The sequence below is a fragment of the Cygnus olor genome, chromosome 3 (genome assembly GCF_009769625.2).
Source record: "Cygnus olor isolate bCygOlo1 chromosome 3, bCygOlo1.pri.v2, whole genome shotgun sequence".
Classification (NCBI taxonomy): Eukaryota; Metazoa; Chordata; class Aves; order Anseriformes; family Anatidae; genus Cygnus; species Cygnus olor.
Window position 1 is genome coordinate 5,334,088 of NC_049171.1, and position 17,574 is coordinate 5,351,661.

Below are 17,574 nucleotides of genomic sequence, written 5' to 3' on the forward strand. Positions count from 1 at the left end.
TATACTTTTAACCAGACTCCTCTGCTGTTCACTTCAATATCAAAGATTCTGTGACATGTTACAAGCTGGGATCGATCTACTAGTGTGTTCTTTCATTTTGTTTTTATTTTATTTCTGATGTGGTATATTTTATTAAGCTTCTGCAGTGTGTATCAGCAGAGGTTCCATGTCTATCTTAATTTGGCTTGTTTTGGTTTTAATTACTGTTAGAACTCAGGGTAGATCTGAAAGTTGTGCAACGCCTCCTGTTACCTTCAAAATCAATAGACCAAATGCTAGTTCAGAGTACTGGAGACTCTCCTTTCTTTTCACACATCGTGTTCCTCTCTTAAGCCGTGTTGTTGTTACGAGATTTGAAGATAACTGAACCGTTATAAATCGATAAGATAACCCCATTTTGGAGCTGGCTTTTGACATCATGCCTCCCAGTTTCAGAAGCTGAGCAGCCATAGTGTAATTTGAGTTTTGAGCCATCCTCAGAGCTCAGGCTCTTTGCCGCGAGTCCTGCTGCTAGCTGTCTGCATTTGGTGATCTGGACCATTGCTGCTGAGTAACAGCAGCCTGCCTTACTGGCTCTACCTGATCAGCATGGCTTCGAGGAGGAAGGGGCAGCCTCAAAGAGAGATACAGGAGTGAAGGGATATCACATGAAGTAGCAGCTGGCAGTTTCAGAACAAGCAGTAGTTCTCATTCACACGCTGCATTGTTAGTGGAACGAGGCCTGCATAAGGCCTTGTTGCAGGATGCTGTGTTAATGGGGAAGGTTACCTAAAAAAAGACTCTGGACAAACTCACGGAAGAGAGGAATCAATAGATAACTCTTAAATACAGGGTACTGCTTGTGTCTGGTTTCTAATTTGAAATCTCCCCTTTTGAAGCATTTCATATAAGCTGCGGTCAAAAACAGGATGCTGAAGTAAGGTGGCCATGATTCTTGATACTTTACTTTTAAAAACTAGAGCAGTTAACATAATTTTAGCATTCTTCTATCTCAGCTTCCTGTGAAGGAACTAAAATACAGCCTTTGCTAATGATCCGCAGGCATATGACTGGTTGTTTGTTTTCCTTTCAGTGTCTAAAGGAAGATGTGCAGCGACAGCAGGAGAGAGAAAAGGAGCTCCAGCAGAGATTTGCTGATTTCATGTTGGATAAAGAGACTTTTCAAGCAAAGTATTAAAGCACAAACTTCCTTTTGTTGCTGATGTAACATTTTTAAAGTGTACAGATATTTCTCCTGCAGCCTTTGCCGTCAGTCACAGAAATCAAGTGTAGTCTGATGTTTCTATCTTGTCAAGTTTTGTTCCTTTGATGGACTATTTCAAATGCTCTCGATATGAATGGCCTCATCCAGGATTAATAAACATTGGATCAAAATGTCCAAAGTTTTATTAAAAGAAGTCACTCTGATATTATTTTAGCCATGTCTTCATTTGCTGGGATTGTCACGTTATTCCTAGTGTTTTATCAGTCTTAAGGCTTATGAGATAACATGCCTGCAGAGTAATGTCTTTTGAATAAACCTGGAATGTTAAAAATAATTATGAAATAAAATGCTTGTCTTTTAACCGAAACGGAATCCTTCCCCCTTCCCCAACCCAGATCTTTCATGTTTCTGATAAATTATCGTTCTTCCTCAATTGTGCTTCACTCCCCATTCCTCCTTCCTCCCCCCGAACTGTCATTTGTAACGGGTAGGACCTGTGGAGAGTAGTTTTGGTCCATGTAAAACTGCTCACAGTTCTGTCCTTGCAACAATACATTTCCTTCTATATTGGGATCTTCACATGCACATACAGTAAGCATAACTCCACCGTGCTTTGGCTTGCCACTGCAGTAGTCACCAGTTGCTTGTTCTGTACAGTTCTTAAAATTGTCCTTTGCTCCTTGGTGGCTGTGATCATCCAGCATCTTCAAGCATCTCTTGGACGTGGTTTGTGAATTACGGTGGGCCAGGGACAGACATTAATAAGCAGGGTGTGTGTGGCCAGCCCTGGTAGCCTGATGGCGTGGATGTATCCATGCTGTGCTGGCTGACCTGAGTCCTAGGGCTGAATATTGTTCAGTTTAGTACTGCAGCCACAGTCATACCATCTCTCAAGGTCAGCCTTGCACACCATCTTGTAGGGGTTTGTGGGGTACATCCGGATCCCATAGATAGCACTCTTGAGGTCCTTGGCACTATTTCCTGTTGCTCCTTGAGAGGGGGCTAGGCAGCGTGCTTTGCTGCCCAGAGCAGCCCTGGAGTGGGGTTGGGAAAAGTTCCCTATTTACTCCTCCTCTCCTGCGACTGCATCTCAACAGAATTTCATTTTCTTACTGCCTTGACTTTCTTCTGAATAGTAAGGATGGTTTTATTGAAAGGGGTGGACGCATCTTTTCCTATTTGTGGACATAGTTTTCTAAACCTTACCCGGAATTTTTCTCTGAGTACTGCTTGGCCGGAACACATTTAACTTAGATGTTTGGTTTTTCAAAATGTTACCAATTATACCTAATGTTTTTAATATTAGCATTTGCCAGCCAAGCATCTAATTTAGAGGATTGCTTTAAGGTTTTATTTTTGTGGAGGTGTTCATCCCTCTTTAGGGGTTGGTCTTACTTTCAGCTCTTCTGCTTCTGGTGTTTTGAGCAATTGTTTGAGGAAATGCATGGGGGAAAAAGGCAAAATTGTGCTAACAACACAGAATTCAGCAATCAAATACATCAAGTTGCACACGTGAGCAGTCAGGGTTGTGGATGTGTAGCTGCTTAAATGCCATCCACGGTGATTCAGTGATCAGAGACAATCTGGGAGGGTTTATATATATATATATATATATATATATTTTTTTTTTTAATGCAACCTGTCTGATTTCTACTGATCACTGACAGGAGCAGGTTCTACAGCCAGCCTCAGAATGTCTTTCCCCTTACTCACCAGGACATCATTCTTGTGAAGTATTAATGCAATTACAGACTGCATACTTCTAAAAATGTGTTAAATATTTAACTAAACCAGAGCACATCTGGAAAAAAGTATTAAGCATCAATCTTCGAGCATATGGGGTATTTTAGCTTGGATGGGTTATAACCAAAAGGAAAAATTACATAAATGCATATCATGACAGTTCTTGTGGTTGTGTGGTAGCTAGAGATATTAAGGAAAAAACCCTTGTAGGTTTACCAATACCACAACTGCAATTATTTCTTTCTTTTTAAGGCTGCAGCAGAGCCTCTTTGATGTTTCTTATATTTTTGACAGCTTCAGAGCTGTACAGGTATTCAAACATTCTGCCCTAGCAAATATTCAGAAGCAAATTCAGGTGGCCTGATAAGTCACAGAAGATTTTTCCTTCCTGAAATACATACCTGCTACAATCAAGGATCTCTGACGTTGCTATATTTGAAAGGTACCTGCAGGAGTTTTCTCCAGTAGATCGTGCTTAAGCAAGTTCGTGGTTTTCCCCAGCTGTAGTCAGAGTTTTTGTCCTGAATTTTCTGCTTATCTCGACAGTGAAACAAAGATAATGGAATGAGGTCTCAAAGCTTAATTGTACCTTGCTTTGGCTTTTTTTTTCATCTGCCCTGAAGGTGCCAGCAAGGAGGCTGAAATCTGCTGAAATAGCCCCCAAAACATCATGGGGGATGCTGTAGAGATGGGAGTGGAGCAGCAGGGTCTGGCCAGGACACCCTTAGATCAAGGAATTCTGGCGTGGTTAATTCAAATTGGAGCACTTGGGAAATTTGTCTGACCAAAGCTGGGTGCTAACAGCCACCGATGCTTCCAACAGCAGGCAGTGATGGAGCTCAGGCTTTATAGATCCCCTTTTTGGACTTAGCCCCAGTTTATATCCCAAACAATGCTCCCTGAATCTCTGTGTAAAACGCCTGGTTATTGGATACAGATGTTAGGTGGACAGCAAAATAACCAGCACACCTCAAAAGCAATTTTTTATTTCAACCTTATGAGTTTAGCGACTAATTTGGTCTTTGTTTCCAAGAACAATAGTAAGTATAACCATGAACAGCGCGAACTAGTTAATGGTTTACTGCAGTGGGGAAAGCATAACTCGATGGAGTGACAGAGGAGGGATGGGGGGGGGTGTTGTGTGTGTGTGTGTTAACAATTTTGCGAATTATTTAACATTCTCCCCAAGAAATTCCTTCGTTGCCTTTCAGCATGCCAAGATATATCTGCAAGTCTTTAAAGAATTTCGAGCCGATGATTTTCTTCCCTTCCTGGAATCAGACTTGGCGTTTACATGTTGGATCAATCCCGCAGCTGGAGCCTGTTTCAAAGCCGGGGGAGTTGATAAGACCGCCACTCACTTCAATGCAGTTGGAAGCAGGTACCTGGCAGAGTTAATGGGACAGCGTAAATTGTAACAGCTGAGTGTCTCATCCATACCCAGCAGATAGCAACTACAAAAAAAAAAAAAAAAAAAAAAAAAAAGGGAGGGTTCAAGTAAAGGGGGAAGACTTCTAAGTTCCCTGCCCTGTGAGAAGTCCAGCAGAGCTGGAGCCAACTCTCCAAAACGTGGCAGATTTCCAGGGAAACAAGCACTGTTTTGACATTGTAATTAGTCACTCCAGCCAGCAATGGCCAAGACTCGCTGTAGTTCCCTGGCTATCTTCAGCAGGGACTTCAGGGTGCCAACAGACCGAACGTCTTGTATTTGCCCTCTGCTTTTGTACCCTCCTTTGCTTGGTACAAGCTTTGGAGCATGTTTGGCTTAAAATGTGTTAATCCAGCTCGGTTGTCCAATCCACTGCACGGACACCAGTTGGGCCAGCTTTCAAGGTTGAAAGTGCAAACAAACGTGGAAGTGGGGCAGAATTGCCTCTTTCAGAGGCTGTGCCACATCTTTCTCTGATTCAAGCGCCTGAAACAGGGACTGCAGTGCTCCAAGTTGCTAATGTGAGGCAACTGCCCACCATCAGGCACTTTAAGTGATTTACTGTATCTGAGCCCCTGATGGTAAACGCTGGAGACTTAATACATTTTGCAAGCACGGCCCGACCATAGATTTCTAAATAAAAGGCATCAAAAACCATGATTGAACTTTTTGTTTTGGCTGCAAACTAGCTAGCAGCGTCTTAAACTAGTGTGTGAACTTTGGCTTGCCCTCGATCTCCCAGGACAGTGATGCTGCTGGAGAAGATGACATTATTGTGGTCTGGACTTAATCTGCCTCACATTCATCTCAGGAATCCAGCTTGCAGTTATCTTCCATGCTGTGGGTTCAAAGCAACACCTGTCTTCCAAGCAGGGTTTTAAAGTGAAGTATCAAATAGCATTTCCCCCATTTTCTTCGTTTAGTGAAATGCGTGTTGAAAAATAGCCAGATACTCATCTAAAAGCAAAGTGTCCTTATAACTGATTCCAGACTTGTATTTTCTGCCTTTCCAGGACTGCAGCTTGGATCTTTGCTTACTAACAACAGAAGATGTGGCTCTGCTTGTCTCAGAGACTTGTGCTTTCATTAGCTCCCACGGGAGCAAGATCAGACCCTGACTCAGAAAAGGACATAAAGCACATGCTTAAAGTATATGTAAGCCAATCCATCCCTATAGCTCCACTGAAGTACATTCAGTTGTCCCATCACTTTAAAAATTTAGTATGGTCAATGTTGAACCAGGTCCTTAATGACTTTGAAGTGAAAGGGAGTAGAAGGGGATAAAAAGAGGGACTTCAGTTTTGGCTGCATGCAAGCACTGCTGTTAGGTTTCCTCTCCTCTCCTCTCCCTTCCAGCTAGCTCATTAGTTTCTTGGTAATTAAAAGAAAATGCCTCTAATTCCTACTACCTTGCTTGTAACTGTGAGCCCTACAGTAAGTGAAAAGACACAGAAGTGGGTACAAGTGGGCACTTCACAGCATCACTTCTGCAGCTTCTGGGATTCCTCTATGTGGGTTTATTTGCCAGTTTTTGGGGGTGTTTTGTCAATTTTCTTATACTTTGTTAAGAGATACCTTAGTTTTAGGGTTAGAAAAATCTTGCTTTCAAGTCAGTCAAAAGTTTTTCACATATCAGATCAGACAGGGTCTGCCTCATTAGATCACTTTCAGGTTTCCATGTTACAACTGTGGTTCTGATGTATTCGGATTCCTTAAAGATTCCTCAAAGGAAATGCAAGTACCTCTTTTCAGATCATTTATGTACATTGAAAGCATTTATGAAATGTGACGCGAGGAAACACAGACTGTTTTCTTATTTATCCAGTTCATATATCAGATCTTTTGCCAAGTATGTGCTACAGGTAAATGCCTCATAGGATCAGACAGAACTGTGTGTTAGATTCCCCTCTTCTTCTCCTCCCATTTCTCCCACTCCCTTCCCTCCTCCCCAAAAGAAACATGGGGTCTATTTGTATAATTATCACGCCAGTAACTTTTTAAAGCATGTTGTGCACCTTAGGTGAGATCTTGGCCCCAGTGAAGTCAATGGGAGATTTGGCTTCAACTTCAATGAAGCTGAGATTTCCTTTCCTCTCCTCTCCTGTCTGTATTTGATAAGCCTTTTTGTCAGGAGAAGAAAAAGATCCTCTTTTGAAAAATAGTCATAGATGCTTAATAAAGCTGAACAAGCCAGCCAGGATTACATTTTTAGCTCAATGGCCAGCAAAATCTATTCCAGAACTAATTCTGATTAAAGGGACTGAATCCACCGGTTGAACCTCAGACACAAAGGCACCCCTGGAGTCATTCAGCTTATGATTTTTTTTTAACTAATTATTGCACTGATCTTGATAGTGTCTAGCCCCTGTGTAAAGCATTGATTTCAAAGCTGTCTCTCTCTTATCTGTTAACATTCATGAATTATCTTAAGACTTGGGTAGGACCATCACTGTAGCTGCATCTTAAAAGAGCGAGTTTACTGACTACATTAATTGATCTGCATGACAGACCATAAAATGATTATAAATGGAAGCTAAATTATTCCACGGATTGTCTCCCCCTCTTTTCTTTCTTAATTCAGACTCAACCAAATCAATCTCTAGAACAGAACAGGTTTGTCCCTCCTTGGCCTGAGCTTCATCCAAAGATTTTCAAGGGTTTGGGGGTAGGTAGGCTCTTTCATTAGACCGTATATGTGGAAAACACAGTATTTATGGAGTTCTGAACTCTGAAACTAGGATCTCATCTCCCTTTTCCAGCTGTTTTATTCAAATATATCCTCCCTGCAAGCCATGCTTCTTTTATGTTCATCTTGGCTACAGCACTGACCTCAAAGATTTTCATTCTTTTTTGCCTGCTGCTTTAGTTGAAAAGAGACAATTCTGCTCTTCTTGCTTTAAGTTGAGAGGAAAGCACAACGAAACTGAGGAGTAATAAGTCCTGTGGAAGAAGAGGAGGGAACTCCTTAAATATCAACGTCCCCAACTCTCAGACATCAGAAGTTACTCCATTGGCCTGTAGTGAGAGAACACAAAACCTCCCTGTCCATGCTAAGTCTGCTTATTTTTCATCAGGGTTGATGAGCTGAACACGGCTTAAATAGCCTGACTGCAACATTGCCTGATGACCTAGGAAACAGGAGAGGGCAGTTTGACGGGTCTCAGCTCTGCAGCTTAAATCCAAAGGTTTAGCTTTCTGCTGCATCTTCACATGTCTAAATCCAGCCTTGGTGGTTCTGGTGTACCAAAACCCTGCCTCATTGCCATTTGATGGCTCCATAGTTTCTCTTTGGACTGTTTGCTCCTGTGTCAGGCACCCTAATTTCCAGCGAAGGCAGGATTTTTTGTCTCTGGCCTCCTGCCAGATGGTGCTAGCTGGGACAGTGGGATTAGCTCTCTGCCTCACAAAAGGAGAAAGTGAGAGGAGGGTCTTTTAGAAAGCCTTGTAAAGAGCTTTTTAGAAAACCTTGGGGAAGGAAAGGACATTAAGACTTGTATTTCATGTGTGTCACAGGCTTGCTACAACACATCCTGTGGATTTTATTCTGTCATTCTTGATAATGGCAACACTACTGAAGTCCAGGCAAAAAGCATCCTTGAATCCACCATCAACATAAAATATTCCACCTAGTTCTACATCACATTAATCTGGTGGTGAGCTTAATTGTGGGGGCAAGAACAGAGTCGTGAATCCAATTTCCTAGCAGCTCCTGTAATGTATTATTAGCAGCAAAACAACCCCTCCAGCACTGCATTTCCCTCCCTTCCCTTTGCTGCAAATGCCTTTGGGTTAACAGCGAGGATCTGTTTTAATTTTACAGTCACCCGGTGACCACAGGACGCAGATTGTGCCTCAGCAGGGAACGCACGAGCGTCTGCCTGCCTCCCCTTGTTCCAACAGTCAACAGCACTAACGGGTGAGCACAGGAGCACGGCCACGCGAGGGGCGGCTGTGACAGTAATTAAAAAAAGTGCTGAATCAGCCAGCAAGAAGCACAAGGGTTCACAGAGCAAGCCTGAGCCAGACAGGCGCGCGTCTCTAAAACACCGAGTAAAAGATAACCACAAATGATGACGGAGACTTGGCGAGGAGAGGTGGAGGGATGCTGGCGGGTCGGGAGGCACCTACCTACCTACAGGGAAGGATTATTCAGCAGGGCAGCAACATTCGTGAGGGACAGATTTTCCCAAAGGAGAAATTTCCCATTTTCCTTGCCTTGGGATGCAGAGATACAGACTGTGACCTCCAAAAGTCTCCGAGTGTAAGAATGAATGTGGTCAGGGCCATTTACATGGGGAGCCTTTATTTTTAATTACTTTTTAAAGCTTTTGGGGGAGCTGAATTCTCTCTAAGTCCCATTTGCAAGCACTTAGGCCCCACTGATCCCACCAACTGCACTCATGCTGCTTCTGGTTCCTTTGGGAGCACCGCTCCAGCACTTCTGTCCCCTTGGTTTCGAGGAGCAGCAGACACCCCACCTGCCTGACCGTGCTGAGCGTCACCCTTCATACAAAAGGAAACTTGCCTTAGGAAGCTGGGTTCACAGGGATTTTAGCCTTACGGAGGGAGAATTTTGATCTGCTGTGGCCAGAGTACCCAAAACCATCATGATAATAGCCCCAAACGAGGGAGAGTGCTTTAAGGAGGCTTGGACAGCTTCCTTCAGAGTTTGATAGTATGTGACAACCAACCAGCCTGAGTCAGAAACAGGTCAAAAAAGGAACCAGATGGGGAGGAAGCAGGAGCCACAGTCAGAGCTGCCCTCTGCATAGGCACAGCACATGCAAGATCCTTGTGGAGATTCCCCAAAGCAGCTGCTAGAGCCTTCCTGCATTAACGAGATGGATGAGTGCCCTGACCCACCCTGCTGAAACCTTCCCTTAGCTCCTGTGAATCAATTTAGCCCTTCAGAAGTGTCCTGTGCCCACTGCGGGCAGCGTCCAAAGGTGATTTCCAAACTCCTGGGGGGTGGCAGCTTCTGGAGGCAGCCTGCAGTCCGGAGCAGCCCTTCCCCACCCATCCTGTTAATTTGGGGTGCAGAAGCCCCAGAGCAGCTGCATGGTGGCTGGGCACCTGTCACAGCCCACAGCTGGAAGCAGTTTTCCTGCAGAGGCTTCCAAGCCCCAGGGTGGAAGGAGGATGCTGCAGGGCAAAGCAAGAGGAAGGGAGGGAAATGAGGGCTGTAACAAAGTGCACGCGTGCGGATGTGTGAAGGAATGACCTGACAATTGAGACATGTGCCAGGGAAATTAAAAAAAGAAGCACGTCCTGATGCTTTTCTGCTCGTGTCACATGTGCAGGGCTGACCTCGAATGCCTTCTGTCTGGCATCACCACGCTCCCAGAGATGATGGGACTCAGGTGATGTGTTTGGTCTTTAGCCATCTCTGGCTCAAGTTGCTCAGAGGATCACTTGGCCCAAAAAAGACCAAGAGCAGGGACACCCTCAGCTTGAAGAGACTCATCCCAAGAGCTCCTTGCTGAGCAGCAGTGCCTGGACCCGGAGCTGCCCAATTTTGCAGCAAGGCACTGAGCTCATCTCCCTCCCTCCCCAGATGAGGCAGACAGCAGCACTGCAAGGGAGAGGTCAGGAGCCTCTCATGGGGCTTGTCTTTGCCCTGATGGCTCTTTAATATATCCAGTGACTGTTAGATGGAAAAAAAAATGAGCAGTTCTTGGACCTGGGTGCAGAGCCTGTGGTTGCTCAGTGCCTGCTGGGTGCAGGGTCCTGCTTGCAGCGCATGGACACATCCACACCAGGAAACTAAACCATGCCTATTTCCACCCCTAAGGTGGAGCGCAGGCATGCTTTTATTAATTTCAGCCTCCTATTTAACTACTTTAATAATTGGCCCTGTCCCTGCTAATGCTTGGGAATTGATGATCCAAGGGAGCATCCCACCAGCCGAAAAATACGAACAATCTCCCTCAGTCCAACATGCTGGTGATTCACTGGCTGCATCTGCAACTGCTTAGTGGGGCAGCAGCAGCAGGGGAGGGACAGCTGCTGTCCCCAGAGAGTGATAAGGCGGTAGGAGCCTTTAAAGTGGCTGAGCATCCTTCCCTGTGGACTGCAGAGCCCCACTGTGCGTCCCCCCCTGCCATCACGTCCAGCCCCCAGACCCGTGCTGGCTCTTGCCTCCCTTGCAAGCGAGCAGCCATCGACAGCCCGTGGCCATCTCAACAGATGCTGGCACAGTGCAAGCAGGTAGGACAGTGTGATTAATCCGTGACAGACTCAGCTCTCTTAAAAGATGATCTTTTACGGCTGTGAGACAGCTAGACCTCTCCAAATGAAGCATTGCAGTGAATTATTTTTCCAGCGCCGTTTAAAGGTTTTAGGTTGTGTCAAGCTCGTCTAGCCTGCATTTTGAAATGTTCCCTTTGCTGCCAGTATTATCGGCACGTTGGCTTAGTGCACCCTACCTGAGATTTGATGGATTTCTTCCTCCATGCACCCAAATCTTCATTCACAGCACATTCCAAGACTTGGAGCTGATTAAGCAAGTTGCCGCTCTCCTGCGGAAGGCAGGAGGGGAGATGGGTCTCATTTGTGCTCCCAGAGCCAATTCTTGGTGATCCCACTACTCACCAGGGATCCCCCTGGGACTAAGCTGCAGGACCACCGTTGTGTTCCTCCTTCTGCATCGACGTAAGGAGCCTGTGGCAGGAGGACCCATCGGCTGATGTTTTTGTGACATTTCTGTAGCATTTCAGTACTTCTGTGGGCAGCACCACCGGTGGATTTGAAGCTCCAAAGACTGCATGGAAGATGGTGACAAAATTCCCTGGGAGGCTACAGTGGTTTCTTGCAAAGATGTTCATCTGTAGCCGTGGAAATGCTTCAGAGGTGAAGTCCATCTCCTTGGAGTGATACAAGGGCAGCGGGCTCAGAATGGGTCAAGTTCTACCAGCAAATGGACAAGAATGTTTTTATTTGTTTTATTTTATTTTATTTTATTTTATTTTATTTTATTTTATTTTATTTTATTTTATTTTATTATTTTATTTTACTTTATTTTACCACATGGGGGGACACGTCCAAAGTTCGCCTTAATACTGCAGGTGATCTCCACATAGCACCTAAGCACACGGTCAACACCCAATGACCACACTCTAATAAATGCCAAGGATGTGCTGAAGGACTCTGCTTGAGCAAAGCCATGGCTTTCCATTCATTTCTGAGTCCCGAAGTGTTTTAAGGTTACGTCTCTGCCCTGCAGCCATATCTACTGATGTACACAGAGCCCTCCCAGCCCTGTCCAGCACCCTTCCGCTCCCAGAGCAGGACACCTTCCTTCCAAACCATCTCTGCTGTCGTTAAAGGCAATGCCAGCCACCGACTTCCCTCGCTGTGTAAACACTGCAGAGGTACTAAAGTTAGCACCAGATCATTTCTCAAAATCACATCTTTTCTTCTCTGCTGAGGCTAGAAAATGGCAAACAGGATGCAGGATTTGGCTCCACAATATTCGCTGTTGTCATGACTCACGAGCTATTTTTATCTTTTTTGGAACAGAACAAATGGCCATGGTAATTAATCTGTGTCTGTTTTGACAATGGCCTGGCCAAAACACATTATGTTCTTGCAAACAGTCAGAGGAGAGAAGCACAACAACGTCATGTGTGCATGGCTATATTTTTAATCTTTTTTTTTTTTTTTTAATGTCATGTCTTTAAAATATGCTTATGTACTGTACTTAATATATTAAATAAAGCGAAACGGAGCAACAAGTGCTATTACACAGGTTAGCTGCACAGATAGAAATCTGTTTTGAAGCTCAACCACATTTGAAACAAGAGCTAATCAAACCACTGCAAAGGCAAAATTAATCCGAGTCGTTTCAAGAGGCTCCAGTGAGGAAGCACCCAATCCCTGTGGAGTCTTTGACTCTGCCAAGTTCCTTCCAACTTTATAGGCTTATAATTATTTTTACAGAAAAAATGTTGCAATCAAACATTCCCCCAGCAGTACTTTTGTCTTCTCCAGAGCTGGTTGAGCAACGAAAGGATTTATTAGTGGAGAATATATTAATGAGGAATTTGAGGAGAAACAACCAAAAAGTCAGTGAGCATGAAATTTCCATGAAATCCCTCCAAGGTGTGAGTTTGCCTTGCGCACAGCTTGCAGATGCCGAGCACTCCCGATGGGGTAACAATCATACCCCAAACTCTGGCAACAAATATTTTTGTCAGCCAACATGCCTAAAGGGAAAATACTGATTTACAGTAGCATTGCAGATCTACTGAAACCAATTCATCCATGAGCTCAAAGCAGCAAATACTTCAGAGTTCAGGCAACCCCTAATTGTTGGCTTAACAAAATACTTCTGCACAGGACTGCTCATCCCATAAGTATAAATTATGGTTTTTCTGTCCTTTGCTATGAAACATCATGTTCTCATGGTCTAGAGGATATGAGCTAGACAAGCCTGTCTAGTAAACTTGCCATAGTATGACAGTCTCTCGTGGGATTTATATATCCTAAAATAAGAAACATCTATTTTCAATACCCACTAGTCACTATTAGCACACTGTCTGAATGATCCCATCATCTTTAATAGTTTTTCTTGCAATGACCCACGAGATAAGACAATAGCTAGATTTGTCTTTAACCACGCAAAGTCTCTTGCACAACAGCACATTAGTATAAACCCCTCATTTTTATGACTCCAGAAAACATCCTCCAAGCCTGCTGTAGCAGTAGGAGTGATGCTTTTGCTTTCTCCAGACACTTGAAAAATGAGAGGAAAAACTAGTTTATCACATTGTCTAGGCATTTCATTATTGTTTATCTAAATAGAATATATTTTGGAGTTGCCTTTTTTGTCTGCCTATAGGACAGGTTTGCAGGCTACACATTCCTAGTTCTGCCAGTGCTAGGATATCTGTATTTGTGTGGAAGATAAACAGTGACAAATTTCTCTTACTTCCAATTTACAGAGCATTTGGACTGATGTATTTCCTGGAGTTTCATTGAACTGATGTGTTTGATAGAATTCAAAAGATATTTTTAAAAACCGTTAAAGGAAAATACACAAGTATTTCCCGAATTTGTTTCTTCTTAGCCCATAGTTTACATGAACTGTTCAGCAAAGGGAAGGAAAAGCTGAGTTTCAACCAAACCCAGACCAATACCGAGCTTCTGGTGGAAACCATGTTGGGATTAAATGATTTCCTTTGGTTTCCATCCAAAACCAAGCTGAACGTGGATTTCTGGGTTGAGTTTCACTTTGAATTTTTGGTTTTATTCAGTTATGAAGAATTAAGTGAAACTTGGGAGGTTCAAACCCTCATCGAATGCTCCTGAAAAATGATCTGCAAAACCCCTTGCTATGGAGTCCTATTTCATACCTTTGATCTCTGTGGATTCTGGGAGCAGTACTCGTGTCTCTTCCGCCCTACAAAAAACAGGCCAGTGAAGGCACTACGAAGCCACACATTTTTATGCAAAGACTTTGATATCCAAGAGACAACATCTAATCCCAGCCACCACCCTGGAGCCAGCTGGAAAGTAGGAAAACCCAGAGTTTGCCCTTCTGCCAGAAAGGGTCCATCAAAGCCAGCAGGTACCACCCTGAGTACCAAATGAAGCCTAACGGGAAACGAAGAGAGAGACACACAACCGGGAATCCTACTAACTTCCTCTAGAAAGAGGAAAATATTTACTTTCCTCAGCTGAAATCAAAGGCAGTGTTCTTTGGGCTTGCCATCACGGTCAGTATGGTCAACGAGCCCCCGGTTATGGGATGTAGCTGTCACTGAGCAGCCTGGCCCTGCCAATAGGAACAATGGGGTGATCATGGAGCCTCCTGGCCACCCAACTGCTAGGCATTTTGATGTTGCTTACCTACCCGTCTACAAACTTGGGCTGTAATCCCATGCTGTGTCAGCTTTGGCAGGAGGGATGTGCAACCACCACCCCGGTTCTTCAGGGCTTGCTTTTTAACTGGGGTCATTTCCATGATCCAGTGGAAAGCCTGACCCACACCAGGTGGCATGATGAAGTTGGGGAGGGGTTGCTTCATAGGCTGAATAGCTCTGGGGGGAGGAGGAGCTTTTGAAGCTCTTTCCTCCCCCAAAATATCCTCAAATTCTCCTGCTGGACCCTTCTTGTGGATGTGTGACACGTCTCCCAATTAACTCATTTTTACAGAGCACGTATTTCCTGTTCTCTTGTGTTTTTATTTTCTTATCCCCCTTCAAATGCTTCCTGCCTTTGGCTCGAATTCCCTGGAGTCTAAATAGTCTTGCAGTCTCTCCACTTTTATAATTTGATTTTACTTATATTTGGAACAAAGTTTGATCTCCCACCCCCACCAAAAATAAGGGGGGGGGGGGGGAGAGGGAGAAGAAAAGAGAGAAAAAATCCAATTCACCCACCAACAAAGAAGCTAGATGCAAAAAGACAAGATTATTCTCATTCAGCTATTCATAGCACTGGAGTGCATTTCATTGGAGTGTCTGCACAGGCCTTTGTAGCAGCCATCTGATTGAACATTACTTATACTGCATATTATATGCACTAATGAGAAAATGATTCTAAATTGCCCCTAGGGATGGTTATGATTAAACTATTTGCCTTCACTTCCTCTACTAAATTAAAGCAACGAAAAGAAAGAGGGAGAAAAAAAAATAGTGAATCTGGAAAGCAGTCAGTATAACGGTTTGGTAAAGTTTCTGAATTCCTAGGAACATTTTTACTCCTAAACCTGGCGATTGGCTATGTATTTCAGGCTGCAACTTGAAGCTAAAGCTGTGACAAATATGTGGCACGGAGAAATGTTTTGGAGGGCTACGCTGGGCATGATTTTCCGTGTTGTCAACCAGTCCGAAGCCCTGATCAGGTTTAATTGAACACGACTGAAGCCGCTAAAGCCCTCCCTGCCACTGACAGGCTTCTCCGAGGCGTCAGACGTCTGTCTCTTAAAAAGAGCATTTCAGAGGCTCACATCCATGGAGCCTCATTCAGACGTTTTATTTAAACTCTTAAATCTTTTGAGCTTCGGGTGAATAAACAAGTGCCTGAAATGCAATCCATTCTTGCTGGTCAGAGGTTGCAAGTGTTTTTCACGGAGAAGAAACAAAATGGCATTTGTGTTTCCTTCGGCTTGTTTACACAGGGCAGGATTTGGGGAGCCGGGGCAGTGTTACATTAAATGTCCATGTGCCTGCCTGTGTCTGTCCTATACACGGTTGTCTGGGGCTGCTGAATTACCTAATTAATTAATTAAACACGTGCAAACTCATTGGGGGCAGATTGCCAACTCACAGAGTCTCCGAAGCACTATTTAAAATTATCCAGGCTCCACAGTTCCCAAACTGGAGCCCACATCTCTCTGGTGGTCCCCAAGTCTCTGCAAGGTGGCCCTCATCATCTTCATGCCCCCTGGTCTGAGCAACCTCCCTTCCATCACCAACCCCATTGCTGCTGATGGTGCACGGAGCCCTCCCATGGTCCCAGGGGCAGGGAACCACGGTGAGATGACCAGCCCCCAACACAAAAAAGCAGTGACTTCTCTGCTACCTCCTGAGACACCCATATCCCCAACACGAGGTGCTCTTTCACCAAGAGGTTGGCACACCAAGCCCCACAGATGTCCTCCCTCATGGTTTCTCAAAAGATAACTAAGCACAAAGTTTGGAGACCCAACAGAGCAACCCAAAGCTGCGTGGTAGAGTCTTATTATAGAGGTCCTGGTATGTTATGTCACAGTTTTCAACATGTTCATTGTTGTGTTTGAGACTTTATCTATCACAGGGACATGAAAATAATTTGTTGTGAGCTTATCCATGCAATGCCAGACATGGAAAGCCACTTCAGGGTGGAGCTTCACTTTTCCTAACCTGGGATGAGAGGAACATGCCCTTCCTCTCCTTTGGCTATGAAGAAGAAATAAATGAGTAGTTCAGATGCAGATGTCTTCACCAGGGATGTCTGAAGTTGGGGGAGTTTTGGGGGTATTGCTCCATTTTTTCTGGTGTAATGGAGGCAACTCCAGGCTCAAGAAATGTCTCTGAGATGCCAGAAAAGATTTGGGCCCAATAATTGCATTAAAGCAGAGGATCACTGTGGCTTATTCACACTTTAATTTGGGGAGACTACGTAAGGGAGCTGAGGTCCACATCCCTGAGACCTCAATCTATGCCAAGACTGTAGATGTCTAACGACTTGGTTCTCTTGGAGGAAGTCATTCCTCTCCTCCTATAGTCAGTGGTGAGACATGAGAGACTTTGAAGGTCTTTGAAGAAAGACAAGTGCAGACAGACTTTTCTCTTCAGAGGTTTTCCAAGGTTCTCACCACCAACTATACAAATAAATGTGGCTCTTGGTGATAGAAACATCTACAATTTTGCCATTAGCTACATGGGTAAATAAGACAGGATTTGGGCTGCTGGTCAAGAAAAGAAACCAAATGAGCTCTGTCATGCTCTTAGTTAACAGGGACAGGGGCTAATTTCATGAGTCTGACTGATATTCATGTATCTACACCACCAGGTCACCACCGAAGAGCCTGACCATGCATGTCTTTGTGCACGTGTGCACCCATGTCGGTAGGTGGAAGCAGAGAGAGGGAGGAGGCAGAATCTTTGGGACAAATGCATTACAACTGAGAAGCTATCCCTCAAATCTTCCTGCTCCTTTGTGCGGAAGGATTCTGGCTTTGGTGGCAAGAATGCATTTTAAACTGACCCCACACTTAAATCTGAAGGCAGAGCCTTCTTTGTTTCCCCACCACCACCACCCCCCTATAACTGGAAGGTTATGTGTTTCTTAGCTACTGGTCAGACTGGTGGTGCCTGCCAAACAGCTTTCAGGGAATTTCCTCACTATGTAACAAATTTATGAGTCATATGAAAATCTGGGAAATGATTCAACCAGCTGTCTTTCGTTGACTCAAAGATTTTTACAACACCTCGGTGCCTCATCTTTGATTTGAGCCAACAAAATGGTTTATTGTAACATCAAATGGTCTTATGTTCGCTCAAAGGACGCTTCCTACTACAAAAAAAAAAAAAAAAAAAAAAAAAAAAAAAAGCTGTAAAACTTTTGAAAACAGCCTGCCACTAGGTGAACGATGCACAGAGCTGCTGTATTTTTTCACCAGAAGCTGATGAATGTAGCTGGATTGCTGCTTCCCTCCAGGATGGCTGCAGGGATGGCTCTCACTGGGTGGTGTGGCTCAGCCAATGCAGGT

General features: G+C 44.3%; 1 protein-coding gene across 1 annotated transcript in view; it reads left to right on the top strand.

The window, feature by feature from the left end:
• Positions 1 to 1,538, top strand: part of CDC5L (cell division cycle 5 like) — a 34,010-nt gene extending 32,472 nt beyond the window's left edge. The window contains exon 16 of the mRNA XM_040551243.1: positions 1,073 to 1,538. Within this exon, the coding sequence (XP_040407177.1) occupies positions 1,073 to 1,177 (105 nt within the window). The 3' untranslated portion in view covers positions 1,178 to 1,538. The remainder of the gene's footprint in view (positions 1 to 1,072) is intronic.
• Positions 1,539 to 17,574: the final 16,036 nt, after the last annotated feature.